The sequence below is a fragment of the Theobroma cacao genome, chromosome 7 (assembly GCF_000208745.1).
Source record: "Theobroma cacao cultivar B97-61/B2 chromosome 7, Criollo_cocoa_genome_V2, whole genome shotgun sequence".
Lineage (NCBI taxonomy): Eukaryota > Viridiplantae > Streptophyta > Magnoliopsida > Malvales > Malvaceae > Theobroma > Theobroma cacao.
The window spans coordinates 1,487,487-1,500,358 of record NC_030856.1 but is presented as its reverse complement, the minus strand read 5'-3'; the positions used below and the strand labels follow the sequence as shown (position 1 = coordinate 1,500,358).

At 33.4% G+C, this 12,872-nt stretch overlaps 1 protein-coding gene across 1 annotated transcript; it reads right to left on the bottom strand.

Annotated features, from left to right (window-relative positions):
• On the bottom strand, positions 8,751-9,000 carry LOC108662881 (small acidic protein 1-like). Its single transcript, XM_018124618.1, has one exon. It carries the CDS (start codon positions 8,964-8,966, stop codon positions 8,784-8,786), a length of 183 nt encoding a protein of 60 aa, XP_017980107.1. The 5' UTR covers positions 8,967-9,000; the 3' UTR covers positions 8,751-8,783.

The window sequence follows — 12,872 nt, the reverse complement described above, 5'->3', positions numbered from 1 at the left end:
TTCTATTTTGGGGGGACCTTTCTCTTTGTTTTCCTGAGGTTGTTTGCTATGGTGCCACTGTTGTTTCGCTTTTTTACAAGCTTAGGCCTTGTACTTTAAGTGATTTGTAAAATTGACCCCAAATTTCTTGTCTACTTTTCCAACCTTCTCCTTTAGTTTTTCTTTTTCTCAATTTAGTTTAACTCTATTATCATGCTCATTTTTTTTAATTGAAGTAAGGGGTGTGCTATGGTGTTAGGCTCTCATTTATCTTATTTTTCATTAATTATTAACATATTATGAATTTTTACTTTGAACTCTAGCATAAAAAATAATTATTTCGAAAATTATTAAGAATTCATGATTATTTGAAGTTCTATGATGAATATGCCCCCTATTTTCTTCTCCCACTATATGTCCATTGGTTTTCTCTTTTTCTTTTGATTAGGACTTCATTGAAGAAAAGCCCTTCAACGAAAAGCCAATGAACATGGTCGTTTCTGCATTGGGTAATTCTCTTTCTTCTTTAATTCTCTTTCATGTTATTGTCTTGAGCTAAATGGCAATTCGCAATGGAGGAAACCATATATAATCGTTATCATGAATAGGTATATATTGAACTGAAGATGGAAGCTATGAATAAAAACAAAGGGAAAGGGAAGGAGGGATCATATTGCCTTTGCCATCTCCCCGATGATCTCTTGAGAATTATATTGAGTTACTTATCAGTTCTCGATTACATCAACTTTCGTGCTATTTGCAAGTGTTGGCGTTTGGCTTTCTCCAAGTCTGCTGCTGCTGCCGTTTTATCACAGGAAAAACCAGGAAGGGAGCCTCCATGGTTTCTGATCTTGATGAAAGAACCTCCAACAGACAAGTCATTCCTGGCTGATATCCACCGCCGGGTATTACACACGACAGGCATGTTGGGGAGTTTGTCTTCTTCTTTTTAGTTGTCGTAGTCCGGCCGTGTTTATAGAACCAACATGCCGGAACTATGCGGGACAAGAATCCTGTTGTCCAAATATGGGTGGCTGCTGCTCTTCAAGTCCGGAGGGATCGATTCTTCAGAACTTTACTTCTTCAATCCCTTGTCCAGGGCAAAGATTCTACTCCGCTTTTTGGGTGTATCAATTTTAGTTAACCGTGTTTTCGCCATATCTGCTCCACCAACATCACCAGATTGCATGGTTTTCGTCATAAGTTGTGTTGAACAAAATTATGTTCGTCTGTGCAGCCGTGGAGATTCTGCTTGGACTTGCATTAGATATCTGGGCACAATGGTCCGGCTCTTAATGTAGTTTTCGCCAAGGGAATATTTTATTGCTTACATATGCATGGAGAACTCATTGCATATGATCCTAGTCGCGGTTGCTACATCGATCTAGACATACAAGACTACATTCCTGGTTATTCTGGAATGATTTCGTACCCTGTCAAGCGTGGGGAACAAATTTTTCCTCGCGTTCATGGCAAGCGGTGTTTTGAAGTTCCATTAATGTATTCTATCGAACCACTGGTGGCTAAAGAAATAGGTTGCCAACATGATGGAAAGCTAAACTACCAGGAATGTGAGTACTTGTTCCGGACAGATGTGGAGGAAGCAATTGTTCAGGAAAAGGGTGTGGTCTCAGTTGATTCTTTCAATGTAGATGCATGGTGTGCTGTGCTTGGTGCAGATGATGATGTAGAGTTACGGTGGCATTGGTTTTCAAGCAATCGCACAAAACTCTATCCTTTGGACGATATATGTGGCAATTTCGACAATGATTGCTCGACATTTGTGATGTGGGTCGAACCTGTTTGGGTTCATCCTTCCCCCAACTTGACCTGGAACTGAAGACTTGTAGCATGTTGAGATTAGAGCAGTGTAATCCTGAGAAGAAAATTATAAAGAGTGGGGGGAGAGAAACATTGTTAAAGTACTCTTTTCCCTACTATTCAAAGAATGTAAAATCCCTTCAACAACATTATTCCTTCAACAGATGAACTTGGCATAGCTGCAGAAAACTATGGAAAATCTAGGAAAAAGGAAACTTTGGTGATGATGGTGCTCTTGGGTTCTTTTGATCTGTTTCTTGTTTAGAAGTTCCACCTGCAGCTTCTTCTTCATAGGAAGTAATAATCGAATTGGTCTCTTTCTCAACCTGCAAAAGAATCCAATTGAAAAAAGGAAAAACAGTAAAGAGAAATATGAATACAAGTAAATATAAGGGAATGATTCATGCCTTGCATTCGATTGAGCAATACTTTGATGTTGAACTTTGTAATTCACATCCACATGCTTCACACTCTTTGCTACTTTTATAGCCACTCTTACTACTAATACTATTATTTTCATGCTGCTTTTCCTGCATCTTTCTATCAATGTAAACAATCTGACCAAAATTCTGAATGTTATCATATTCGATATCAGACAAGTAGAACAAATCTTTTATTATCGAAACCCTAATTCCTAATTGTTGGTATGTAAATTTGAACACCTGAAAAGAGAAAAAAAAAAGATAATTATCGAATAATTAAGAACCAAAGAATTCAATTCTAAGGATGAGGAAATTAATTACTTGAAGAACCTGATGACCTTGATGATCAAGAGAGTAGTTCTTGCAACTTTCACAGAACAAAAAACCCAGCATGCAATCTTTGCAGAAGAAAGATTGTTGCCTTGTGCTTGGTTGACACGGGCAAGATTGATGGAACTTTGGTTTTTCTTGCAGCAATGCCATTAACCAAGACAAATCAACCAGGGCTGCCAAGGATGTCATGATTCTCCTCTTTGCTTTTCCAGTGTATTAGGGGCTAGTTTTGTTCTATCAATTACTCATTCTATGAATAATCGATTGACAAGAATTCTAGGTAAAAATAAAGACAAGGGATTCTGGGGAAAGTAGGGTTTTATTGTATCTACTTGTTATTCAAGAAAACCTACCACAGAGCTAAAGTTTGGGCCAATTTCGATCAAATTAGCCCATTAAGATCCAAAATTCGAAGCCCAATTACCTATTTCCATCCACCTGATTTGGAACAAGTTACTCATAACCCAATTTAAAGGCCCAATATTATGAATAGTGTCTTCATATGTCCACGACCTGTGTCACGTAGTATATATATTAATTCTAATTGTGGCAAAGATCTGATTTTAAGGTGTTTATAAAGAACTCTTCATCAAACTCTGAAAAATATATTGTTGGCTTGGTCATAGGTTCATTTAGCTATGAATTCATTGAATAAGACACCTTGATAAATACATTGATCCGTTATACGTTATGCTATCAATTTATAAGAATTTAATGATTGTGATGATTGTAGATTTAATTATTGTCGAATAATCCTTATTCGACATGGATGATTCGATATTTTCTCAGGTCGGTTCTATACGTAATCCTTAATCAAGTATTTTTTGGCAATTTGTCACCTATTTTCTTTATCATATTACACATGACCATAAAGAATAAAAAAAAATAATAGTTTGATTCTTTGGGTTTCTCAATTTCAATTTTAATAGTTTCCTCTAGTTATTACAAGAATAAAAAAATAACTAATTTTAATACCAAACATGGAAATCTCTTACTCACTTATTAACCATTTATAAATGTTAACGTAAATGTATTATAATAAGAATGTATAGTAAAAATTAACCCCTAAAAATCTTGAAATTAATGTTACTCATAACTATATAATTATAATGTTTAACAATAAATGCTATTATACTTTTAACCTTTAAATTATAATATAATGTTTAAGTGTTTGATAATGATTTTTTAAGAGATATTGGAAAAGTATAGTCATTTGTACTCTGAAGTATACAATTCAATATCCTAATATTTTATTCAATTGATTGTGATTTAACTTTGCATTTGTCGCTTCATTGGATCCTCTACATCAGAAAACTCATAAAGTTGATTACCAATCACTGCATATCACTACAAAATTAACGTTGTAACCTAGTGCACCGTAATTTGTTACCATAACACGATGACGTTTGCTATAACAGTTCGGCCTTTACTAGACTACATTGCCAAAAAGGCATTTGAAAGTTAAAACTTGACTAGAATACCTTAAACTACACTTAATGCTACATACTAGTCGTCCACAATTTACCTCGTTCCGAATGCAGGTCTATTCTTTCTCTAAGTGATAATAAAAACTTTTTGAGAAAAAAAAAGTTAGCCATAGTTGTTAAATTGAGATACATATAATGTATCGAAATCTTATTTTTTAGTATCGAGTATCATATCGTATTGTAAAATATAGTAAAAAATTTTAAAATTAATTATAAATAATATTTATATCTGTAAAATAAAGAAAAAAAATAAAAAATATTATTTTTTTAATAAAAATAAAGATTATAATACATAACTTGAAAAGATAATTTTTTTAATTTAAACTTTTAATATATTCATAATAATATAGATTTTTAAATAAAATATGCATTTTATCATATTAATTTATTAATTAAAAATTAAAAACATTTATCATGTTAAAATTAAAAGGGAATTCAATTTGTGTAGTATTTTTTTGTTTAAAATCTAAAAATTGAAACTCATAAAATATAAATTTTCATGTTCAACTCAAAAAAAATAAAAAATAAAATTTTTAATAATTAATTAAATATAAGCTTATAAAAAGTTTATTGACTGTATCGTACGAGACGTTTCGTATCGTAAAATATGTATTATATATTATACGATACGTTTCGATACTTGATCAAATACGATACAGTTACAATTATGTATCGTTTTTTATTAATATCATATTGTATTGTACGATACGTATCGCGTATCATACAATAATAATAACTAAGTCATGCTTTTGATAAGTCTGTCAATAATTGATACGTCATATGTAATTATAATATGTTACCATTAAATGTTAAATTATAATTTTTTAGCTTTTAAATTATAGTATAACATTTAAATATTTGATAGTTTTGAGTAATCTAATTAAAATACTTAGTTATAATGTTAATGTTAACAATATTTTTCTATTTTAACAAAAAATATGTGAAATTAAAGATAAAAATTATATAATATTTAATAAAAAAAGACAAAATTATATATTACACGCATTGTTTATTCATTAACCAATTTAACAGTTTCTTTTATTTGTTTTAAACAGGTCTTGTTCTTATTGAGTGATTATTATTCTTTTGTTTGGTTTGCTTTCATTGCTGAACCACCACAGCCACTTGTTTAAAAGTGCTTTGTTTCTCACATGAAGGTTCAATCAAGTGAGTACCTCCTAAATCACAATAATAAATTAGACTTGGAATAAGCATTAGCTTGCCTTGTATTTATCAGAATCACTCTTGACGTGCTCAACTTGGGTTAGCAAGAAAGTTGCCTGCCTTGTACCCTGTCTTTTTGCTTGAAAGTGAAAGAATCAAACTTTGGCTCTTGTAATCTGTTTTTTCTATTGACTTTTGGGTAGATATACATGATTGAACTGTATGAAACTTACGGTATCAGCGGCAATAAGTGGAAATAACACTCTATTGAGATTTTTTCAAATCATTAGACTTTTCTTTTGCATAATAAATTACACTTGATATTATATATTTTTATATATATTTATGCAGTTTTTAATCAAATATGATTTTCACACTTTAAGGAACGACGAGGGTATTTGTTGTTCTTAGAGTTTGTGTATCACGAATCCTACATTAGTAATGGATAAAGTAAATCTTGAATATATAAATATGAACTTTTCTTCACTTGTTAAGAATATCTTTTGAGTTGAAAACGTAGACATGTAACAAGTGATATTGAAATAAATTCAAATTTTTATTGATGTGGGGTCCCATGAGAGATAAAGAGTTGAGATAAACTCGTTCAATAAGATATTGCATAATTAAATGGAGAAAAATACTACAAATCTCACATTAGTAAAACATGATTTCGATTGTGACATAAATTTTAAGTGTTTTTTCATGATATTTAAGTATTTTTTTAATGGTCCTCCACTCCCCCCAAAAAAGAAAGTGGTTGGGAAAGAACATAGCATCACCAACAGTCCCTTGGCCTTTTGTATCCTAGAAGAGGACATATAGAAAGAGGATATTGTCAAAATGGTACCCCCATCACCAACAATCCCCTGGCCTTTTGTACCCTGGAAAAGGACAAACAAAAAAGAGGATATTATCCAAATCTAGCACTAGCAGATATCATATGCATTTAAAGGTTTATTCCATTCAACTACCAAACAACTTGATCGACAGGACACATATCTGAGAGGATCCTATATTGGCTTTAGCTTAGAGAAACAGCTTTCCCTATGGCTTAGCTTTCGGTCTTCTTTTGGTTCCTTACTCCCCATCCACGCCCCAAGTGGCGGAGGGAATGGGGAAAGTTTTTGAGAGGATCTTCATCAGCAGAACCCTAAGAATCTATCATGTTAATGTTAATACATATTTTTTTATGTTTTAATTCTATTATTGGACCAACAAATTTTACCATAGTCGTTGTCAAAAGCATGGAGACGAAAGATTATGTATGTTATTTCATTTGGTTTGAAGTTACAGTTCAATCATGTTGGAGCCGAAAAGCTCATACTGATTTCTTCGCCTGCACTTTGCTGCCGCTTTTAATATAAAAAATGGACCAAGAAATCCTTTCTTCCCCTTTTTTGTTCTATACGAAACATACGAGTATTGCCAGATCAATTACTGGAGGCATTTAGGGCTGCACGGGGTTCGACTAAAGTTCGGCAGGTGACACAGGGATTAAGTGCAGTTAATAAGTGTTAAATGCTATGTTTACATTTGTGCAGTTAACGTTTGCTAATGCGCAATTCAGAGTTCTCCGCAAATTGCTTTCGGGTTCTGCTGTTAATTGGGTGTCAGCGGCAAAGACTAATGGGTAATGATTCCCAGATTCTGCATCAGAGACTTTCAGCGGCAACTCATGGGCCATAGTCTAGACATCAACAATTATTATACAAATCCTCTGCCCCTTATCGTGCCCCCATCCGTGCCTCCTTTCTATATTTTTGCCATCGGTAGCTTTAAAATTTTGAAAACCTTGAGAATTAAAAAAGAAAAACTTACCAAGGATGACGATTACTGTCGAATACAAAATGAAGAGCAAGGCGAAGTAAAAGAGGAGTAGGCAGCCAACAGGAAAAAAACCTAGCACAAGATTTTTTTTCCTTCTAGATTTAAAGTAATGTTAACAGCGAGACGTTAAAATTTTTAACACTCTCATTTTTAATAGCCCATAAAAGAGATAGGACAGATGGTAAAAATATAGAGAGGAGGCACGGATGCGGGTACGATAGGGGGCAGAGGATTTGTATAATAATTACTGATGTCTAGACTATGGCCCATGAGTTGCACACGGTCTCTTTCTGTTTTTTTCTTTTTCTTTCTTTTTTCTCTTTTTTTTCCTATGGCCTCCACGTAACTAGAGGAAGACGCCCTTTTTTTTCTGTTTCTTCATTTCCCCAGGAACTGGGAAAAGGGCAAAAGAGAAGCAGAAAAAAGTACGAAAAATAGCAACGGGGGCATAAATCTACGTGGCAATTTTGGTATCGTTTTTGACGTATATAAATGCACGCAGCTCCCTCACTCACAACTATTTTCCCTCGTCCGAAAATAAATTTTCTTCCCAAATTCTTACCTGCGATGAAGACAGTCTTTGAGAACATCCACTTAACCAGAATGGCTAAAGAGAAGGGCTTGAGGGTTAGCAATAGAGAAGCAAATCTCCATCTGCTTCCCAGAGGAAACTCTAAACTGCGGGTTCAGTGTGAAAACAGAGAGCTCGGTTTAGAGTTCAAGGTTGATGGGGACTCACTTATTATTCATGGGAAAGAGTGGAGAGATTTCATTCACCACTATGACCCTGGTGCTACAGTGTCACTTTACCTTGATGATAATGGCAGCTACAAGATCGGAGCACGCATATGAACAACCAGGGCCTTCTCCTTAGTTGTGGTATGCAATCATTTTAAAGTTTTGAACTGGTGTTTTTTTTTTTTCCTTTTCCTTTGAATCTATCAGGCATCTTGTATTTTCCAAGATCTTTTGTTTAAGTACCTTCAATGATTCTTCTGTTTATTTGCTTCTCGTTTTCAAGTGTTCATGTATTTCCCAAATATATTGTGTAGACATTACATCCAAATATTTTACTCAGTACTCGGTGAATGATCTCTTTATTTAAAGAATAAGATCAAATTCCTCTTCTCCTTATTAAAAAAAGTACTGTACAGATATTATATAACCCTTTTCAGAGGGAGGGAGTTTTGAGTGTGAAAAGGGATCCCCAAGGTATTCACACTCGTAGGAAAGACGAGGGGACTCAGGGGCTAGGATCTGCCCAACCTACCATGTGATACAATATTTAAGTTTTTTTTTCATGATATTTAAGTTTTCTTTTAAATAGTTTTAATTTGTTTCGGAAAGTGATCGCTGCGTTGTTTGAAATACCAGAATTCAATCCAAAAGGATACGTTTAATAATGATCTTCTAAGCTTTTTTGGACGCCAGAAACGACTTTTAGTCAAGGCCAAGTAGATGGCATCGTGGGAGGCAAACCCACTCCGGATGCCATTGTTTGCATGCAAATACCAGCTGTAAAATGCCATAATGCTACGTGTATCTATTTTTTTTAAGCTCAAAAGGTCTATATTCATTATAATGATAAAATTCATACACTATGATATCGTTTGCAGAGGAGATAATCCATGAAACAGTTCAAATTCGACTAAACTGAACAAACATTTGAGAAATTTTACAGGGGTGAAACCCTGTAAAGGGAAATAGATAGAGAAAGAGAGAGATAAAGATGGGAACTTGGGAATTTTTTTTAGTTGATGTCGGAGTCATCGAAATCGTCTTCGAAGTTGTTGAAGAAATCGGCGTCGGCGAGCTTGTTGTCGACAGGGATGGAGCCTTCGCCGAAGATCTTGAGTGGGTCAACGTCGTCGACTTCCATGGCTGAGCCTTGATCGTCTGGGTCTACCATGAATTCCATCGGCATTGGCCTCATCTTCCTTTTCAGCTTCTAGGGATTTTTTCCCCCTCTTTTCAAGAAGGAACTGATGCAGGGCGCTACGTGTACGTGTACGTACGCTACGTGTATCTATTTGGCCAGCTATGCTTTCTGTAAAGAGAGTTCTTATTATTTTTTTAACAAAAAATTAATTAAAAATTTAATACCCTTACCTCTTATGAAAATTAAAAAAAAAATTGATTACGTAATATTTTTTATTATTAATAACAAAGAAATCATTAAGCGCGGGATAAAGACGCCATCCATGCACGTGACACAAAATGCGCTTGGTAGTGTTGTATTAAGCGCTTGCTCTATTTGCTTGTCTGGGCCAATTGGAAAAAGAAAACAGCAAACATATAGGGTATAAAAAATTAAGTAATAATATTTTAATTTAATTAGGTATAATTTTATTAATTATTTTCTCATTATTCCTTCCTTTTTTTTTTCCCTCTTCTCTTGTTCTGTTAGCAAAACATAATAATTCCTTTCTTTTTCTTCCCCTATCTTTCCCGATTTGATCTCTTCCTCCTTCGAATTTCACACACCACTATGATTACAAACTCAAAATCATTATCTCCTAGACATTAACATCATATAGTGAAATTTTCAACAATGACGACGACAATTTAATAAATTTACAATTTTTTTATCAAAAATAATAACTAAAATTTTATAACATTTTACCTTAAAATGTTTTAAATTTAAAATTGATATCACAAGAGCTTGATTGAAGTTCGAGTCGTTACATTTTACAGATGGGGGTTGTGATTGGTATTGATGAGAAGTGATAAAGAGAGATAAAGGGTAAAGAGAGAATTTAGAAGGTAATAAAATTAGTGAGGGAAATGAACATGGATTTTTTAAAATATTAACATTTTATTAACTATAATTAACTATTGATATTGGATTGTTAAGGAGAAATAATACACTTAGAGATAAAAGGGACTGAAGTATATTTAGGACACTGTTGCAAACGTATAGAGAAAAAAAAAGCATAATGCTTCAAAAAATCTTAAATTATTCAAGGTTATTTAAATAAGTTCTTATTTTTTTTATTATATTCAATTAAATCTCTTTATTTTTATTTTGGATCAAGTAAACCTTTATGACTAATAATTGACTAATTGTAATTAATTTAAAATGTCATTTATCATCTTATACCCAATAATTTTGATGTAGAAAGTGAAAATGTCACGTAACCATATCATCATACCTTTTTATTATTTATTATGATATGTCAGTACACCATGTGACTTAAAATGACATGCTAACTGTTAGTCATCAAAGATTATTTAACTTATTTGATTTAAAATAAAAATAAAAAAACTTGATTGAATGTAATAAAAAATAAAAATTTATTTAAATTTTCTTAAATAAATACTTATTCAAAACAAAAGCTTTTCTTCTTCTAATTTTTTAAAAATATTATCTAAATTTTCTTAAAAATTTATTATGAGACGGATTTAGATAATATTTTTAATATCTGACTTGGGTTCAAATAAGTTTTATGTATGACCTTAAGATATTCTAAACCTGAACTTGATATTTTATATATATATATATATATATTATATTTTAAAATGTTTTAAAAATTTATAATTTGTAAAATTCAAATCTTTATCCTCTTTTATCTTCAACAATACCATTTGTTATCTTAACAATTTCTTTTTTTATAAACTAATAAATATAAACTTAATTTTTTATATGACTTTTTGTTATTTAACCGGTTATTTAATTGATTCATATAATTAGCATATAGTACTATATTATTAGGGCTCAATTTTGAATAATATTTTATGATTTGATTGTAATTTTGATAAAGTTCAGATATTTATTTTAATTAAACGAATTTGGAGTATGATATCTCAAAAAAAAAAAAAAACACTGAAACCCCCATTTTTTCCATAGAGTCAGATCGGTGTACAACCGGCGTGGGCGGTGTCTAGTAACATTTGATCTTATCGTAAGGTGATTAAACTCTTGTATGATAACCTAATCCTTTTATTGGTTTCAAAGAATTCCGTCTGATTTGTGCCCTCCGATGTTAGCTTTATCGCAATACCAAGAAAGCATGGGGATTTGAAGTTTTGCTGTCAAGAATGTTTGAACTTGGGTTATGATTGGGATAGGGTTTCTAATTAGGGTTAGTGCTTTATCCAATTGGCATTAAGATTCTTTCCTCTTCTTTAAAAGAAAAATATGTATATAATTAGCAAAATTCAAATCTTTATCCTCTCTCATCATAAGGTGGCCTTATCGTAACATTTGTCGGCAAATGTGCGAACGGCTTGGGCGATGTCTAGTAACATTTGATCTTATCGTAAGGTGATTAAACTCTTGTATGACAACCGCCTGATAAGAATAGAGTTCAGCCGTTTCCTCAGTTATATTCGTCAATATTTGAGAGTTACTTGTACAACAAGCTTACCGTAAGATGACCTTTACCTAACTGTAACACTCCCTCTTAACGAGTGCAACTCCAACGTATCAACAAGAAAACCTCACATTAAGATTTCTACCAAATTCTTTGCTGCTGCAAGCCCTGCGATGGCGAGAGTCTTTGAGAAGAGCCTTACTAGAAAGGATAAAGAGAAGGGCTTGACGATTAGCAATATAGAGGCAAATCTCCATCTGCTCCCCGGACACAACTCATAATTGATCGTTAAAAGTGAAAACAGATGCATGGTTTTCGAGTTCATGACTGATGGGGAATCGTCCGGTATTGTTCGGGGAAGAGAGTGGAGAGAATTCATCGGCAACTATAACGTTGGTTCTGTTGTAACCCTTTTTCGTGAGGATGATGGCAGCTACAAGATCCAAGTGCGGTGATGGATGAAATCGGTTTCTTCTTCATCATCATCATCATCATTATCATCATCATTATCATCATCATCATCATCATCATCATCATCATTATCATCATTATCATCATCATCATCATCATTATCATCATCATCATCATCATCATCATCATGTGGTATAAGCAAATCCTTTTGATATATGATCATGGACTTTTGAGTTGCTGTTTTGTTTGAATCTTAATCTTATATTCGTTTCTCATTATATGTATCAAACATCATGTATTTCCAAAACTGTTTTGTTGAATCCTAATCTTAGTGTTCTTTTGTTTATTTGTGTCTTGTTTTGAACTTAATTATGTAAGGGACTCAACTAGAAAACAAGCCCGGGTTCTCTACCTTCAACCTGGTTTTCAAAGAAGGCCAGCATCAACCCATGGGTAGACAAGAATCAATTAACAAACAAGACCAATCAGCCATAAACCCTCTCAGAGTTTCTTCATAGAAACTAATTATTCACTAACTTAACAGCCTGAGAGAAAGCCTACTTTCTTGCACCTACTTTTTACTATTCATCACCTTTTCCTTTCTTTCTTTCTTTTTTCTTTTTTCCATGCTGACTTAAACACGTTACAATGGCCATAAACTCTCGGGAGCTAAAACAATCTTGGGAAAAAGATTGGCAACTGTAGTAAGGGAAGTCACATGAGCTCTAGTGCCATTCAACCTGGTGATATCCCCATTAATTATACACAGTGACATTGGAACTTCTTAAAAGCATCAGCCTACGAACTCCATTATTTCCTATCGAGTGCAGCTCAAAACTTCGAGAGGTTGATCATCATCACGGCTTCCTCTAACAGGGGCAGCACGACTAGATGTTTTGGGCCTCAAAGGCAAGTTGGATTCTTTGTGTGGTAGAGATGCGACCACCACTTGATACAAGTCTGTTCTGTTGAATGTCACTGGGTTCACCCGATGAACTAGCAGGCCTGCTCGCTGCTACAGCTCTTCTTGAAGTGCTACCGTATTGAGAAGAACTGCGTCTTTTATCTGAATCGGTGTGCACATGCTTTGACAAAGTTACATCCTCAGCAGTCTT

Coding starts and splice junctions, on each gene's coding strand:
- LOC108662881 (XM_018124618.1), bottom strand. CDS start 8,966: ATGAGGCCAATGCCGATGGAATTCATGGTAGACCCAGACGATCAAGGC.